The following is an 18263-nucleotide window of genomic DNA, read 5'->3' as shown; positions in this document are numbered from 1 at the left end:
TATTATGGGGCGGTGAATGAAGTGATCTGACCCGCATAACTGCCTTTGAGGCATGCCAAAACAGGTTCATTTCAGACCTATGTTGTGCATTTATCGTGGCATAATTGTTCCATTGCGATTTAAGGTGAAAGTTTGTATTATGGTTCAGATATGTTGGGTATCTCCAATGTTTTTGCGGTTGGGTTTAGTATGGTAGGTTGTAGAAGAAGCTAGACTGGTGTGTTGTCGCTTGGGAGATCCCTAGCTGAGAAATGTGTGAGTTCAGGGCAGGGGAGGTCAGGAAATAATCAATCCGGGAAAGAGTGTGGTGTGATTTCGATAGGCAAGTGTAATTGCTGTCTTAAGGATTGCGGGCTTGCCACTAGTCAGTTACTCCCAGTGTAGTTTTAAAGGCTGTAATGATAGATACTTCCCTCTTGGTACCAGGGAGGGGTTTAGTGTGGTTTGTGGATGATGGGTCTCTAAATCTATCCAGGGGAAGGACCTGAGCCAGGTTAAAATCACCCCCTATTATCAGGGGTGCGTCTGAATATCCTAGAATTGTAGCTTGTAAGTCACACCAAAATTTAGGTATAAGCACATTAGGGCCATATATATTTCCTAGAGTGTAGGATGAGTCCACGTAGGTCATGGTTATAAAAATATATCTACCCTTAGGGTCAGTTATGTGGTTGGTCATTGTGATTGGAAGACCCTTTCCCGCTAGTATCTCCACTTCTCTTTTTCTGCCCTCAGAAGGGGGGTATAGTATTTTTCCCACCCATCAGATTTTTAATTTTTCGTGTTCCTGAGAGGTTAGTCTAGTCTCTTATAAGAGGGCTATGTCTACTTGGGCATTCTGTAAATGTTGTAGGATTAAGCTTCGTTTAGCAGGTGAAGTGATCCCTCCTACATTCCAGTTTATAATTTAACATGGGTGTGTCATTGTATATGGTCAGAAAGGGGGGATTGCGGATGGAAGATATTGTTAGGGATGGGTGGGTCGACCCTGCAGCAGGTTAACATTTTGATCATCCTGCTATTTGTCAAGAGGAAGAGTGTGGTGAGTATATTAGGTAGTAGTAAATGTGTGTGTGTGGGGGGGGGGTGTACTTGAGATGTGTAATGAGTCACCTGACATGTCCCAGGGGCTTCGATGGAGGAGTGGCCGTCACAGTAGAGACAGTGTTCTATAAGGCATAAAACAGGCAAAAACGGTAAAAAAACGATAATGGTAAACTTATGAAACAGTAATACACAATATACCAAACAAGACAAGACAAAACAAAACAAAATAGAACAAAACGGAACAGAGAAGCCCCAATAGACAGCGCCAATTGAAGGGGCCATCAGTGTTCGGGGGTATCAAGTTTAGAGTACATGACTACTGGTCATATTCAAGTCAATCCTCTCCTTTTTTGGATTCAGTGTCCAGGTATGACTGTAGAGCCTGTGGGAAAAGAATGAATTTGGGCCCATAGGCCATTTGAACCTTGAGTTTGGCAGGGTACATGAGTGATGCCTGCCTGCCTTGGGCGTATAGTTGATTGCAAAGGGGAGAGAAGTCTCTCCGTTTTTTCGCCACTTCTTCTGAAAAGTCCTGAAAGATGAGCAGTCTATTGCCATCATACGTGAGATCTTTCTTTAATCTGTGAGCATGAAGCAGTGCTAATTTTTCCTGGTATCGTACACACTTGAAAATTACTTGCCGTGGTTTGGCAGTGAATTGTCTAGCCAAACTATCTGGACCCAGCCTATGTGCTCTTTCAATGTCCAAGGGTAGGGTGTCTTTGTCCATGTCCAGTAGCTTGGGCAAAGTGAGGGCTACAAATTCTAGAAGGTCCTTATTTTTTATGGATTCTGAGATACCCACTATGCAAAGGTTGTTGCACCGGGACCTGTTCTCCAGGTCATCAAGTTTTTCTTGCATCTGTAGGTTTTGATGAGCCAAGGACAGTGATGTTATTTTCAGTTTGGCAGTCCTCTACATCCAAAATGTTTTGTTCTGCGGCATTAAGTCTAGAGGAAAACTGGCGAACCTCTAAGGTCAGACTGTTCATGCCTGCTTGCAAAGTCTCCATTTTTGGGAGGAAAAAACTTTTAAGTTCCTGTAGTAAGGAGTGGGAATCCGATGAAGAGGGTTCTCTTGCAGGGAATTCTCTGAGTGGATTTCTGCCACGTGGCGCAATTTCTTGTCAGCTTGTTTTGCTTGTGCAGGCATTGTAGGGTCTGGTGGTGTAGATAGCTTCTTAAAATATTTATCTACCTTCATAAGGTCTTGAATCAGGAAAGTGCTACTAATACCGGTGGAGTTGGTTAGTGCTAAGTAGCCCGCAATTAGCAGGTAATGTCCCTGTAGCAAGTAGAGAGTGTCTTGTGCAGCTGTTTCTTGTGCAATTCCTGGATGTGGTTTCCTGTGTTATAGCCAATCTCACGCTTGAACTTTGCGTGTTTTATGAGCTGATCATTCAGCAATGATGTGGGGACTGAAGTTGGTGGGTAAGGCCCTTTAACACTGAGTTGCTCAGGTGCTCTGAGTGTTGTGTAGTGCCAGGCTGCAGTTATCTTTTTGTATGCAGGTCCGTTTTTGCTACAGATTTTGTGGCTACGTGTAGTGCTGCTCTGTTTTTTTTGTTTTTGTTTCTTTGTTACCTTCTCATACTGAAATGCTCATTGTAGGTGGGGATACAACGAGCAAAAGCAGTTATTTCAAATGACGAAATAAACACTCAAGTGGATTAAATGGATTACTTGGAACTCCCTTTAATGTCCTTAATGTAAATGTTCTAGTTACATTTCAATATGCCACTTACTTTTTTGTCCAACAAAACAGTTGAAACTAAAAGGAAAAATCCCTGGAGAGAAAAATGAAGATGTTGGAAATGTCCAAATTGGGCCCAAAGTGTAAATATTTTGTGTGACCACCATTATTTCCAGCACTGCCTTAACCCTCTTGGGCATGGAGTTCACCAGAGCTTCACAGGTTGCCACTGGAGTCCTCCTCAACTCCTCTATGAGGACATCATGTAGCTGGTGGATGTTAGAGACCTTGCGCTCCCCCACCTTCCAATTGAGGATGCCCCACAGATGATCAATAGAGTTTAGGTCTGGAGACATGCTTGGCCAGTCGATCACCTTTACCCTCAGCTTCTTTAGCAAGGCAGTGGTCGTCTTGGAGATGTGTTTGGGGTCTTTATCATGTTAGAATACTGCCCTGCGGCCCAGTCTCCGAAAGGAGGGGATCATGCTCTGCTTCAGTATGTCACAGTACATGTTGGCATTCATGGTTCCCTCAATGAACTGTAGCTCCCCATTGCTGGCAGCACTCATGCAGGCCCAGACCATGACATTCCCACCAAAGGACATGGTTCCAGTAATCCATGTCTTTAGTCTGCTTGTCTTCAGCAAACTGTTTGCAGGTTTTCTTGTGCATCATCTTTAGAAGAGGCTTCCTTCTTGGACGACAGCCATGCAGACCAATTTGATGCAGTGTGCGGTGTATAGGTCTGAGCACTGACAGGCTGACCCCCCACCCCTTCAACCTCTGCAGCAATGCTGGCAGCACTCATACGTCTATTTCCCAAAGACAACCTCTGGATATGACGCTGAGCAACCGGTGGTTGAGTAGAGGCTGAAGGCTCCTATTGTGACTCCCTGTTAAGATCTGCTTCTGATCCGCTGTGGCTGTAGGATGAAGAAACGCTTTCAGCGGTGCCGCGGTTACAGGGCTGAGACAGCTATGTGCATTGACGGGGGCTGGGGGTCGATGGAAGCTCCCCTCACGTCAAACAACCCAGCAGTTAGTGTGACCGGGTGTTCCCCAGGCAAATGTTGATGCTCACGGGGCAAATATGTATGTGGGGGCTACCGGCTTCTTGGATGTTTTTTTTTTTTTGCAGCGTTATGTGGAGCGCAGCCAGAGAAAGCTGCCCCTCGTTAGCTCCGCCCACCGGAAGTCCTCCCCAGAGAAGCTTTTACAACCATTTGTGTTATGACTACAGTAGTTGTACGTAAATAATTTCAATGAAAAACTAAAAGGTTTTGAAATGGTAATTATTTTTTTAATATGATCACATTTGGCGGTGAAAGGTGGCATGAAATATACCAAAATGGGCCTAGATCAATACCTTGGGCTGTCTACCAAAAATAATATATATTTTTGATAGGTTAATAAAAAAAACAAGGCTCTATTTCTGTTTAAATGGAGGAGTAGCAATATGCTAAAAATTATGTGGTACTTCTCTGAAATTCCCGGTTCTCAAGGGGTAAAAGCAATTTGAAACCCACATTTTTTCATTCATGATTTAGATAGAACAAGCAATTTTAAACAACTTTTTAATTTACTTCTCTTATCAAATTTTCGTCCTTCTCTTGATATCATTTTTTGAAAAGCAGGGACGTAACGCATGCATGCTGGGACTATACGGCGCCAGCTTTGCAATAATGTTATCCATTTGCAAGAGCACTAGATGGCAGCACTCTTTCCTGCCATGTTGTGCTCCAGACACCTAGGTATTTCTTCAACAAAGAATGCCATTATTCAGATAATAGAAGTCAATTGCAAACTCTTGTTAAATAGTATGTTCTGTCTGAATCACAAAATAACATGTTTGGGTTCATATCCTTTTATGATAGTGGAATTTACATAATATACTTTTTTACAATGTTTTCAACACCAAAAAAGCAAATATCCACCTGTAGAAAAAAAATATCAAATCTAGTCTCAAATGTCTATATTAAAGGGATAGTAAAGTTAAAATTTAATGTTTATGGTTTAGATAGAACATGCAATTTTAAACACATTTCCAATTTACTTCTGTTATCAAATATGCTCATTCTCTTGGTATCCTTTGTTGAAAAGCATACCTAGGTAGGCACAGGAGGAGCAATGCCCTGCTGTGAGCTAGCTGCTGATTGGTGGCTGCACATATATGCCTATTGTTACTGGCTTTACCTGATGTGTTCAGCTAGCTCCCAGTAGTGCATTGCTGCTCCACTAACAAAAGATATCAAGAGAATACAGCAAGTTTGACAGTAAATTGTAAAGTTGTTTAAAATTGTATGCTCTATCTGAATCATGAAAAAACAAGTTTGGGTTTCATGTCTGTTTTTAGTAATGCATCAACTGGCAATATTGTATGTAAAAATGTTGAGAACATACACCTAGATTACGAGTTTTGCGTTAGAGGCTGTGCGGTCCTAAGGAGCAGTTTTCCCTCACCGCTCACTTACCTACAGCGCTGGTGTTACGAGTTTTTATAAACCCGTTGTTAAAAGACTAGAAGTGAGCATTGAGCAAAATTTTGTTCCTTACCGCACTCCAATACCAGCGCTGCTTAAGTCAGCGGTGAGCTGGTCGTACGTGCTTGTGCACGATTTCCCCATAGGAATCAACAAGGAGAGCCGGCTGAAAAAAAGTCTAATACCTGCCAAAAAGCAGCGTAAAACTCCTTAACGCAGCCCCATTGATTCCTATTGGGAAATAAAATTTATGTCTACACCTAACACCCTAACATGAACCCCGAGTCTAAACACCCCTAATCTTACACTTATTAACCCCTAATCTGCCACCCCTGACATCGCCGGCACCTACATTATAATTATTAACCCCTAATCTGCCGCTCCGGGACACCGCCGCCACCTACATTATACTTATGAACCCCTAATCTGCTGCCCCCAACATCGCCGACACCTACATTATATTTATTAACCCCTAATCTGCCGCTCCAATGTCGCCGCCACCTACCTACACTTATTAACCCCTAATCTGCCACCCCAACGTCGCTGCCACTATAATAAACATATTAACCCCTAAACCGCCGCACTCCCGCCTTGCAAACATTAGTTAAATATTATTAACCCCTAATCTGCCGGCCCTAACATCGCGGCCACCTACCTACACTTATTAACCCCTAATCTGCCACCCCCAATGTCGCCGCCACTATATTAAAGTTATTAACCCCTAAACCTAAGTCTAACACTAAACCTAACACCCCCTAACTTAATTATAATTTAAATAAATCTAAATAAATATTCCTATCATTAACTACAGTATTCCTATTTAAAACTAAATACTTGATTGTTTCGAATGCTATACAGATATGATAGATGTTAAAACAACAAACTGTACAGAATGACTAGAATAATTAGAGAAAAGGTACTCCCCTCTAGTGCGACCGCTGCCTTCTATCAGTCTCTCCCAAAGGACTGGTTATAGATAAGTGGATATAGGATGTAGAGGCGCAGGTCTTAATAATGTATCCTTTTTCTGGTGCTTGCACACTGAGGAGTAAAAAGCTTGGCTTGTGATTTGTAGAAGTTAACACCAGATAATTAGTGCAGTATACTTACTCCGAAGTATTCAGAGTTCAGCCTCTTCAAATAAGATTTTAGCAAAGTTTGCTCATACTTTAGATGTGAGTGTATCTGTAAGCAATGGAGGTCACACTGAAAAACGTTGTATCTCACAATGTGTATAAAGTGCAATATACTCACTTCGAGTAATTCAGAATCCGGTTCCTCAAAAGGGTTGTAGCTGTAAAAGTACTTCCAAAAAGGCAGCAGAGAATATTTGTTGTAAAAAAAACAAATATTTATTAAAACATGTCAGTTTGACAAATAAAAGCTCTTATTTTGGCTCTACGTAGATTGTTTACAGATACACTCACAGCTAACGAACGAGAAAACTTTGCTAAAATCTTATTTGAAGAGGCTGAACTCTGAATATTTCGGAGTAAGTACTGTACTAATTATCTGGTGTTAAATTCTACAAATCACAAGCCAAGCTTTTTACTCCTCAGTGTGCAAGCACCAGAAAAAGGATACATTATTAAGACCTACGCCTCTACATCCTATATCCACAAAACTAAATACTTACCTGTAAAATAAACCCTAAGCTAGCTACACTATAACTAATAGTTACATTGTAGCTAGCTTAGGTTTTATTTTTATTTTACAGGCAAGTTTGTTTTTATTTTAACTAGGTAGAATAGTTATTAGTTATTAACTATTTAATAACTACCTAGCTAAAATAAATACAAATTTACCTGTAAAATAAAACCTAACCTAAGTTACACTAACTCCTAACACTACACTATAATTAAATAAATTACATAAATTAAAAACAATTAAATAAATTAAATTAAATTATCTAAAGTACAAAAACAAACAAACACTAAATTACAGAAAATAATAAACAAATGACAGAAATTTAAACTAATTACACCTAATCTAATAGCCCTATTAAAATAAAAAAGCCCCCCCAAAATAAAAAAAACCTAGCCTAAACTAAACTACCAATAGCCCTTAAAAGGGCCTTTTGTGGGGCATTGCCCCAAAGTAATCAGCTCTTTTACCTGTAAAAAAAAATAATACAAACAACCCTCCAACAGTAAAACCCACCACCCACACAATCAACCCCCCAAATAAAATTCTATCTAAAAAAACCTAAGCTCCCCATTGCCGTGAAAAGGGCATTTGGATGGGCATTGCCCTTAAAAGGGCAGTTAGCTCTTTTGCCGCCCAAAGTCCCTAACCTAAAAATAAAACCCACCCAATACACCCTTAAAAAAACCTAACACTAACCCCCTGAAGATCGACTTACCAGGAGACGTCTTCATCCAAGCCGGGCGAAGTGGTCCTCCAGACGGGCTGAAGTCTTCATGCAAGCCGGGCAGAAGTGGTCCTCCAGACGGGCAGAAGTCTTCATCCAGACGGCATCTTCTATCTTCATCCATCCAGCCAATAGGATTGAGCTTGCATTCTATTGGATGATTGGATCAGCCAATAGGATTGAACTTCAATCTACCTTAATTCCAATTGGCTGATAGAATTCTATCAGCCAATCGGAATCTAAGGGACGCCATCTTGGATGACGTCACTTAAAGGTACCTTCATTCTCTGTTAGTCGTCGGATGAAGAGGATGCATCGGATGTCTTGAAGATGGACCCGCTCCACGCCGGATGGATGAAGATAGAAGATGCCGTCTGGATGAAGACTTCTGCCCGTCTGGAGGACCTCTTCACCTGGCTTGGATGAAGACGTCTCCCGGTAAGTCGATCTTCAGGGGGTTAGGTTTTTTTAAGGGTGTATTGGATGGGTTTTATTTTTAGGTTAGGGACTTTGGGCGGCAAAAGAGCTAACTGCCCTTTTAAGGGCAATGCCCATCCAAATTCCCTTTTCAGGGCAATGGGGAGCTTAGGTTTTTTTAGATGGTATTTTATTTGGGGGGTTGGTTGTGTGGGTGGTGGGTTTTACTGTTGGGGGGCTTGTTTGTATTTTTCTTAACAGGTAAAAGAGCTGATTACTTTGGGGCAATGCCCCGCAAAAGGCCCTTTTAAGGTCTATTGGTAGTTTAGTTTAGGCTAGGGTTTTTTTTTAATTTCGGGGGGGGGGGTATTTTAATAGGACTATTAGATTAGGTGTAATTAGTTTAAATATCTGTAATTTGTTTATTATTTTCTGTAATTTAGTGGGGGGGTTTTGTACTTTAGATCATTTAATTTATTTAATTGTATTTAATTTAGTTAATGTATTTAATTATAGTGTAGTGTTAGGTGTTAGTGTTACTTAGGTTAGGTTTTATTTTACAGGTAAATTTGTTTTAAATTTATTTTAGCTAGGTAGTTAGTAAATAGTTAATAACTATTTAATAACTATTGTACCTAGTTAAAATAAATACAAACTTGTCAGTAAAATAAAAATAAACCCTATGCTAGCTACAATGTAACTATTAGTTATATTGTAGCTATCTTAGGGTTTATTTTATAGGTAGATTAGGGGTTAATAAATGCAGATAGGTGGCGGCGATGTTAGGGACGGCAGATTAGGGGTTAATAATATTTAACTAGTGTTTGCGAGGCGGGAGTGTGGCGGTTTAGGGGTTAATATATTTATTATAATGGCGGAGATGTCTGGTTCGGCAGATTAGGGGTTAAAATTTTTCTTTTAGTGTTTGCGATGTGGGAGGGCCTCGGTTTTAAGGATTAATAGGTAGTTTATGGGTGTTAGTGTACTTTTTAGCACTTTAGTTAAGAGTTTTATGCTACGGCGTTTTAGTGTAAAGCTCTTAACTACTGACTTTAAAATGCGGTACCAGTCTTGACAGGAGAGGCTCTACCGCTCACTTTTTGGCAGACTCGTAATACCGGCGCTATGCAAGTCCCATTGAAAAAAGAGGATACGCAATTTACGTAAGTGGATTTGCGGTATTGCCAAGTCTGGCCAAAAAAGTCAAGACTCGTAATATCAGCGGGTGTTAAAAAGCAGCGTTAGGACTGGCTAACGTTGCATTTTAAGCCTAATGCAAAACTCGTAATCTAGCCGAATATTTAGTCAATTGAAATGCTCTTTTTTAATTGATGTTGCTGCCTCTTGATTAATGTAACAAGCTAAGGCAAATTAATTGGATGTTATGATTTGCTACATTCTAAAATTGTCATTATTTTTTAATTAGTCATTTTTACATATAAACTATACATGTAAAGATTACATATAAAAAGAATGAACATTGTGTTACTCAATAAGTATAACATAAGTCAACATCTAATTGTTACTAATTATCTATTTACTTTTATTTAGAGGGGATCATTGATTCCTGCAGTGAAGAATCTGATTCAGATGTGTCCGATGTGCCAGAACTAGACTCGGATATTGAGCAGGAGACACAAATCAATTATGATCGTCAGGTTAGTGAAAACATACGTCACGTTGTAAGCTTCTTAAAGTCTCATATTTGAATGGTGTATTTTGATAATAAACATCTCTGGAATTTATGTATTAAAAAAACAGCATTATTTAATAAAATAATATATAGAGTGAAATAATTATCCTAACAATATCAAGTGGAATACAGAAATTCAGAGTTTTCTTTAAAGGGTCATTATAAAACAAAATTGCAATATGTAATATTCATCATTTTGAGAGAATTTTACCCCTTATTTCTTTTTTCCATTACTTCCTATCACAGCCACCTTTTAAGTAGTTGCTAGGAGACATGTATACTAGCACCAGCCGGTTTCTTGCCCATTTTCAGTAGATGACTTTTGCTGCAAAAACCATGTTCCAGGAAAAAAAAAAACCTACTACTACTGAAAATGAGTTTACATTTTTTAATATTCTGATTTTCTGATTCTTGATATAATTATACATAATTATTTAAAGTAGTAGTCATTGCCTTGAACTGCCTATCAAAAGAGGTTGTAAAGAAAAAACTACATATGTACAAATATCGCTTCATCCAAAAGGCAATTATTATTGAAATTGTAAACTAGGATGTGCCTTCATGACTGTGAGTTCAATAATGTAGTTGCAAAACTTGCAAGCAGTGTTAAAGCATCTCCTAGACAGATACAATATTGCAAGGCAGTGGGTTCACCCTTTATAGTTTCAGTAATATAAAATCCAGAATTAAAAAGATATTAAAATTCCTTTCAATAGAAGCCTGTAGTATCTTGTTTTTAGTTCACATCAAAATGGAATTGTTGCTTTAACAATCAATAGAATTAAATTTTGTCAAACACAATACTTGTCATAGTTGAAAAACTGATCTTATTGCAATAGAAAAATGGTGCCCAATCTGACCATCCTGACAACATAAAAGATTAAATAATTTTGTTTAGAAATGGTACGGATGGAAACAGATTACAGTAGGTTCTTATGAAAGTTGTGATTGCTCAATCCCTTTTAAACCACAATTTAAAAGACACTAGTACTGTTAGAGAAAAACACCTCTTACAATTAAATATGACAATGAAAAATAAAAATATGCCATTTGTAGATGTTTAGGTCCTGTAATGACCATAGAAGTATGCTTATCATTCCAAGATACATATGGAATTTATATGGTTAATCAGTATTTAGGATGTATTCAAATTACAATAGTATAATTTCACACACCTAAATGAGTATTATCCTTGCACAGTGAACAAAGGGGTTACATAAATAGCCCATTACTGTAACCTTAAGAGGTGTGGATGGGCTATTGTATCAGTCAGTTTTCGGTGACCTCCCAGTTTCTTTATCAAGAAAAGGCTTTTTCATTATCTTTTCTGTTGAAAAGTTGTTCACGGCTGCAGGGTTTTAACAATCAAAATTATATAGCATTTTGATCACTCGAGAAACCAATTCAGAGCCCAATTTGGTCAGAAAGCCAAATTCCTTTTCGGGAGTAAATTGCCAATAGATTTTGATTGACCCCTAAATACTTTTAATGTATCTCCCTCTAATTATTGGTGCCACTATTTTAAAACCTAGGTTTCACTGCAAGTAGGGTTGCACCTGTCAGCAATGGAATAAAATGGAAGGTAGAGTAGATTTCAACATGGCAGCACCCATGACTAGAGGGAGCAGGGGAAAAATCTCAATACTATGCTTATATGATGTTTTTAGTGTTTAATGCCCCTTTGAGCAGAGGTAGTGATGAGTTAGATTTAATTTTTAAGTTGTTATTCAGTAAAGTAATTTATGGTAAATTCAGTTTTGAGTTTGAAGTCCCTTTAATGTGTTTCAGTGATAATTTAATTATTATTATTAATTATATATATTATTATTTATTAGTAAGACGTATAATAATGAAATAAATAAAATAATAAATAAAAACAGCATAAGAGAGATGCTACAACCTAAGTAACTATCAGGATCTTCGGTACCTTATCGCTTACCTTACATGAGCTGTTCAAGGCTTGGCTATTTTAATACATTTAGCAATATGCTCTCATACAGGGTTATGAAAATAATATTTGTCTTAAAGGGAAATAGCTCACAAGTTTTTTTCTTTTATGCATGTAAAAGGCCACAATTTGTATATGTTGAAAATATGTTTGCCTATAAGAAATGTTAAAGGTACACAGTAAAACTGGTTTGGTCCACATGTTTTTCTCTAATGCTTTCATAAATGCTTCTTTTGGCTGATTTATGTAATAAAACAGTGTTCAAAAATATGTTCAAAATCTAGGCGCCAGCTCAAAAAGCCAGGTATTCTTGAGCTTATATTTTAATAGATGATATGTATCTATCTATCTATCTATCTATCTATCTATCTATCTATCTATCTATCATATATATATATATACAGAAAAATAGACAATTTAAACTAGACATTATATGCCATCATTTGTTACAAAAGTAAGTTATGACTGCACTTTCTGTATTTAACCCCATTTTATACCAAATACACACAAATCTAATAATACTTGGGACATGCTGTTGCAGGACAGCAGGAAAGAGGTCTACATTTGAATGCACTGCAAGCTGCTTAATATTTGGGACCTGTGCATTAACAAAAAGGTTTTCGCTTTAGAAATGATTCTGCTACCACTGGGGGGAAAAAACAGGGATATTATCTTTGTAATACTGTATATACAGTCTTGACCTTTTTCTCCTAAGAAAAAAAAAAGAGATATAACTGAGTATTTTTTACTTCAGCATATGTGGGGGTTACGATTGACTAACTATATTTAATGCTGCCACCTTTCAACCTATAACGCGCTGTGAGCGGTGATGCATTTAGGTGGATAGTGAGCAGAGAAAATAATAAGCATGTTAAAAGGACATTTTTTTTAACTTTGTGCCCGGTTGCCTTTCAACTACTAGCGTGACTGTCAGTGCAGTGCTAGAAGATTTGACTGGGTGCGTGAAAATGGAATGTAGCGTCGGGATTACTAAGGTCAGTTTTTGAAGCATGAATAGCGCCAAAGAAAATCGAGCACTGCACTATATAGTTATGCTAGGCAGTTTGCTCATGTGCATTGCACTGAAGCACTCCAGGTCCTTGGTTTAGCAGAGCTGTATATGCCTCTAATGGCTCCCTAAATACATCTGCATGCAGGTAGTCTTATCAAAAATGTACCACTTGGACAGACAGGTGGCAGATGTGCTGCTGGATTGTTGATTGGCTCTTTAGTGCAGCAGATGGAGGACCATTTAAATGAGAGATTACCCTGGGAGGGGGTGTCCTTGAGTCGCATGCTGCTTAGAAACTCCAGGAATGTTTATTGGAATATTATAAAGTATTATTGCCTCAGTGTCAGGAGAGTGAAGGTTTTATTGATTATTTTGGAATTCCCAAAGCAGTGGAGATCCCAAGGGATGCTTTTTTCTAAGATCACATTATTATTCTCTTAGATACAAGCCCTTGGTACCAGCTAGTCAGATCTATGGAACTGCCACTGATTTATTCTTTCATTTATGTTGTGTGCTTACTATGAAGAAGACATTAAGAGGTCTCATAAAATACATTGGGTTACTCCCAATTTTGCTAATCAGGAGAAATTTATGTTATATATACCTTTTCTACTCCTGTTGTGGTTAGCTACCATTTCTTATTTGCATATGTAAACTGATCCATTTTATTCTGTTTACTGTATGTGTATATATGAAACATGAATACTCTTACTTAGCTTAATTTATGAACATTATTGCACTATGTAACTAGGATAAACCCTTATTTGGTTTTTGTAAGTTATAACTCCTATTAGAGTTTCTGAGGAATTATTTTATAGCTTAATGTTTATACAGTAAGCGCCCTAGACCTTTGTGATAATATAATTGTGGCAACAGCTCTTGAAAAGGATAAGGATAAGCCCAATTGAATATTCACATTAGTGGACTTCACCTAATCATAGTCCATTAAGAATAGGGGCCTTTTTTACTCTAAAGCTTTGCCACAATGGGTTTCACAGTTCTATAGTGTGTACCCCGTGATAAATATGTCGTAATTTGTATGTAATTTATTGAGATACTTGAACTCTGCAAAGCTTGCACTTACTTTGTTTTTTTTTCTGCAGTGACTACTATTTATTTTTAAGTTTTTTTTAAAGGGATATTTAACCCAGCTTTCTAATTTACTCCTATTATCAATTTGTCTTTGTTCTCTTGGTATCTTTATTTGAAAAAGTAGGAATGTAAGCTAAGGAGCCGGTGTTCTATCAGAAGATCGAACATATCAGACTCGCGAACAGAAATGACGTTCCATCAGCTGTCTGGGAAGACATACGCATCGCACATGCGCTCCTCACTGTTGTCACATTCCAAAGCCTGAGCATCACAACCCATCAGATTCTTGGACAGTATAGAGCGTATGTAGCCACGCGCAATAACCAACGCTTAGGAGCGCATGCGCTGTATGTATTTCTTCCGTTCGCTAGTCTGATATATTTGCTCTTCTGAACACCATCCCATTTTTGGTTCAGCACCCTGGCTAGCGCTTGCTGATTGGTGGCTACATTAATTGATAATAGGAATAAATTAGAAAGTTGCTTAACATTACATGCTCTATCTGAATTATGAAAGTTGAATTTTGACTTTAGTGTCCCTTTAAAGGGACAGTCTAGTCAAAATGAAAGTTTCATGATTCCAATAGGGCATACAATTTTAAACATCTTTCCAATTTACTGTGACCATCAAATTTGCTTTGCTCTCTTGGTATTCTTTGTGGAAAGCTTAACCTAGGTAGGCTCATATGCTAATTTCTAAGCCGTTGAACTGCCTCTTATCTCAGTGCATTTTGACCGTTTTTGACAGTTAGACACTGCTAGTTCATGTGTGTCCTATAGATAACATTGTGTTCACTCCTGTTGAGTTATTTAAAAGTGAGCACTAATTGACTAAAATGCATGTCTGTCAAAAGAACTGAGATAAGGGGGCAGTTTGCAGAGGCTTAGATACACAGAGATAAAAAGTGTATTAGTATAACTGTGTTGGTTATGCAAAACTGGGGAATGGGTAATAAAGGGATTATCTATCTTTTAAAACAATAAAAAATCTGGAGTAGACTGTCCCTTTAAGTCATGTTACTTTGATATTGTGTTTTAAATGTAATTATTAAAAGTTAACTTTTATTTCTGCTCTATCCATTTGGGTGTTTCTAACACTGATAATAAGTGATTGTCAGATAGTGTTACTGCTTTTCCTTTATTTTTTGAATATAAGTATTTTCTTATAGCAGGGGGGGTAAATCAACCCGATCATATAGGATTGGGCGGATTGATGTCCGCAGCCTCAGAGGCAGCGAACCAGTTAAGGAGCAGCGGTGCTTCATAACTGCTGTTTCAGGCGAGCTTGAAGGCTCGCGTGGAAACAGGGGCCATTCGGCCCTTAATAAATCGGCCCCCTCGTCTCTTATTTATATTCTTTTTTAGTTAGATGGTATAGTTATCATTTTTAGGGTTTATTTTTATGATATATCCAGTGACTATATAAATGATTTGCCGTCTTTTGTATACTATTTACTTTTTGGCTGTTAATGACTATTTAAGGCTCTTTACTTTCAGGTAGAATAGATGCTTTGTCGTGGTTATATTTTTTATACTTATTCATGAATAATGTCATATGATGCAAGACTTGTATAAACTGTATTAATATTTTATTATACGATGGAGAAAAATTACTAAATATTACTGAAGGTTTTTCATTTCTAATTTTAGGTTTACAAAGAAGATCTACCTCAGCTAAAACAGCAAAATAAAGAGAAACAGAATCCGTTGCCTTCACTAAAAAGAGAAAAAGCACCAGAAGAAAGTTTAAAGCTAAAATTTGTGCATGGGTAACTATACACAAATGTACATTATTGGCTAGATTACAAGTGGTGCGCTATTGTTGTGGGTCGCAATAAGAAATATCAAACAGTTTACTTCAGGTTTCCAGATGCGCTTACTTTTTTACTGCTATGTTTTGTTCAATACATAACTCACCACCACACTAACATTCTCTGGTAATTGTTTTCTACCATGTACTTGTACTATCAGATTGTGTGCTATCAATAGCGATCCACTTGTAATCTAGGCCAATGTTTTGAGGGTCGAATTTAAAAAAAAGAAATGATTTAAATATACTTAATTTCAGTGAAAAACAGAATTTATGCTTACCTGATAAATTACTTTCTACAACGGTGTGTCCGGTCCACGGCGTCATCCTTACTTGTGGGATATCTCTTCCCCAACAGGAAATGGCAAAGAGTCCCAGCAAAGCTGGCCATATAGTCCCTCCTAGGCTCCGCCCACCCCAGTCATTCGACCGACAGACAGGAGGAAAAATATAGGAGAAACCATATGGTACCGTGGTGACTGTAGTTAGAGAAAATAATTCATCAGACCTGATTAAAAAACCAGGGTGGGCCGTGGACCGGACACACCGTTGGAGAAAGTAATTTATCAGGTAAGCATAAATTCTGTTTTCTCCAACATTGGTGTGTCCGGTCCACGGCGTCATCCTTACTTGTGGGAACCAATACCAAAGCTTTAGTACACGGATGAAGGGAGGGAGCAAATCAGGTTACCTAAACGGAAGGCACCACGGCTTGCAAAACCTTTCTCCCAAAAATAGCCTCCGAAGAAGCAAAAGTATCAAATTTGTAAAATTTGGCAAAAGTGTGCAGTGAAGACCAAGTCGCTGCCTTACATATCTGGTCAACAGAAGCCTCGTTCTTGAAGGCCCATGTGGAAGCCACAGCCCTAGTGGAGTGAGCTGTGATTCTTTCAGGAGGCTGCCGTCCGGCAGTCTCATAAGCCAATCGGATGATGCTTTTAAGCCAAAAGGAAAGAGAGGTAGAAGTCGCTTTTTGACCTCTCCTTTTACCAGAATAGACAACAAACAAGGAAGATAATTGTCTGAAATCTTTTGTAGCCTCTAAATAGAATTTTAGAGCACGGACTACGTCCAAATTGTGTAACAAACGTTCCTTCTTTGAAACTGGATTCGGACACAAAGAAGGTACAACTATCTCCTGGTTAATATTTTTGTTAGAAACAAACTTTGGAAGAAAACCAGGCTTAGTACGCAAAACCACCTTATCTGCATGGAACACCAGATAGGGCGGAGAACACTGCAGAGCAGATAACTCAGAAACTCTTCTAGCAGAAGAAATCGCAACCAAAAACAAAACTTTCCAAGATAGTAACTTAATATCTATGGAATGTAAAGGTTCAAACGGAACCCCTTGAAGAACTGAAAGAACTAGATTTAGACTCCAGGGAGGAGTCAAAGGTCTGTAAACAGGCTTGATCCTAACCAGAGCCTGAACAAATGCTTGAACATCTGGCACAGCTGCCAGTCTTTTGTGTAGTAAGACAGATAAAGCAGAGATCTGTCCCTTTAGAGAACTTGCAGATAATCCTTTCTCCAAACCTTCTTGTAGAAAGGAGAGAATCCTAGGAATTTTTATCTTATTCCATGGGAATCCTTTGGATTCACACCAACAGATATATCTTTTCCATATCTTATGGTAAATCTTTCTAGTTACCGGTTTTCTGGCCTGAACCAGAGTATCTATCACGGAATCTGAAAACCTACGCTTCGATAGAATCAAGCGTTCAATCTCCAAGCCGTCAGCTGGAGGGAGACCAGATTTGGATGTTCGAATGGACCCTGAACAAGAAGGTCCTGTCTCAAAGGTAGCTTCCATGGTGGAACCGATGACATATTCACCAGGTCTGCATACCAAGTCCTGCGTGGCCACGCAGGAGCTATCAAGATCACCGAGGCCCTCTCCTGATTGATCCTGGCTACCAGCCTGGGAATGAGAGGAAACGGTGGAAATACATAAGCTAGGTTGAAGGTCCAAGGTGCTACTAGTGCATCTACTAGAGTCGCCTTGGGATCCCTGGATCTGGACCCGTAGCAAGGAACCTTGAAGTTCTGACGAGACACCATCAGATCCATGTCTGGAATGCCCCATAATTGAGTTATTTGGGCAAAGATCTCCGGGTGGAGTTCCCATTCCCCCGGATGGAATGTCTGACGACTCAGATAATCCGCCTCCCAGTTTTCCACACCTGGGATGTGGATCGTAGACAGGTGGCAGGAGTGATCCTCTGCCCATTGAATTATTTTGGTCACTTCTTTCATCGCCAGGGAACTCCTTGTTCCCCCCTGATGATTGATATACGCAACGGTCGTCATGCTGTCTGATTGGAATCTTATGAATCTGGCCTTTGCTAGTTGAGGCCAAGTCCTGAGAGCATTGAATATCGCTCTCAGTTCCAGAATGTTTATCGGGAGAAGAGACTCTTCCCGAGACCATAGACCCTGAGCTTTCAGGGACTCCCAGACCGCGCCCCAGCCCACTAGACTTGCGTCGGTCATGACAATGACCCACTCTGGTCTGCGGAAGCTCATTCCCTGGGATAGATTGTCCAGGGTCAGCCACCAACGGAGTGAATCTCTGGTCTTCTGATCTACTTGGAGACAAGTCTGTATAGTCCCCATTCCACTGTTTGAGCATGCACAGTTGTAATGGTCTTAGATGAATTCGTGCAAAAGGAACTATGTCCATTGCTGCAACCATCAA

The 18263-nt window shown here is 38.9% G+C and overlaps 1 protein-coding gene across 1 annotated transcript in view; it reads left to right on the top strand.

Annotated features, from left to right (window-relative positions):
* Positions 1 to 18263, top strand: part of EML6 (EMAP like 6) — a 540560-nt gene that overhangs the window by 146682 nt on the left and 375615 nt on the right. Inside the window, exons 12-13 of the mRNA XM_053712691.1 lie at positions 9560 to 9666; positions 15403 to 15521. Of these exons, the coding sequence (XP_053568666.1) occupies positions 9560 to 9666; positions 15403 to 15521 (226 nt within the window). The remainder of the gene's footprint in view (positions 1 to 9559; positions 9667 to 15402; positions 15522 to 18263) is intronic.

This window comes from Bombina bombina, chromosome 4 (genome assembly GCF_027579735.1).
Source record: "Bombina bombina isolate aBomBom1 chromosome 4, aBomBom1.pri, whole genome shotgun sequence".
NCBI classification, from domain to species: domain Eukaryota; kingdom Metazoa; phylum Chordata; class Amphibia; order Anura; family Bombinatoridae; genus Bombina; species Bombina bombina.
This window is presented reverse-complemented; position numbering and strand designations above follow the sequence as displayed.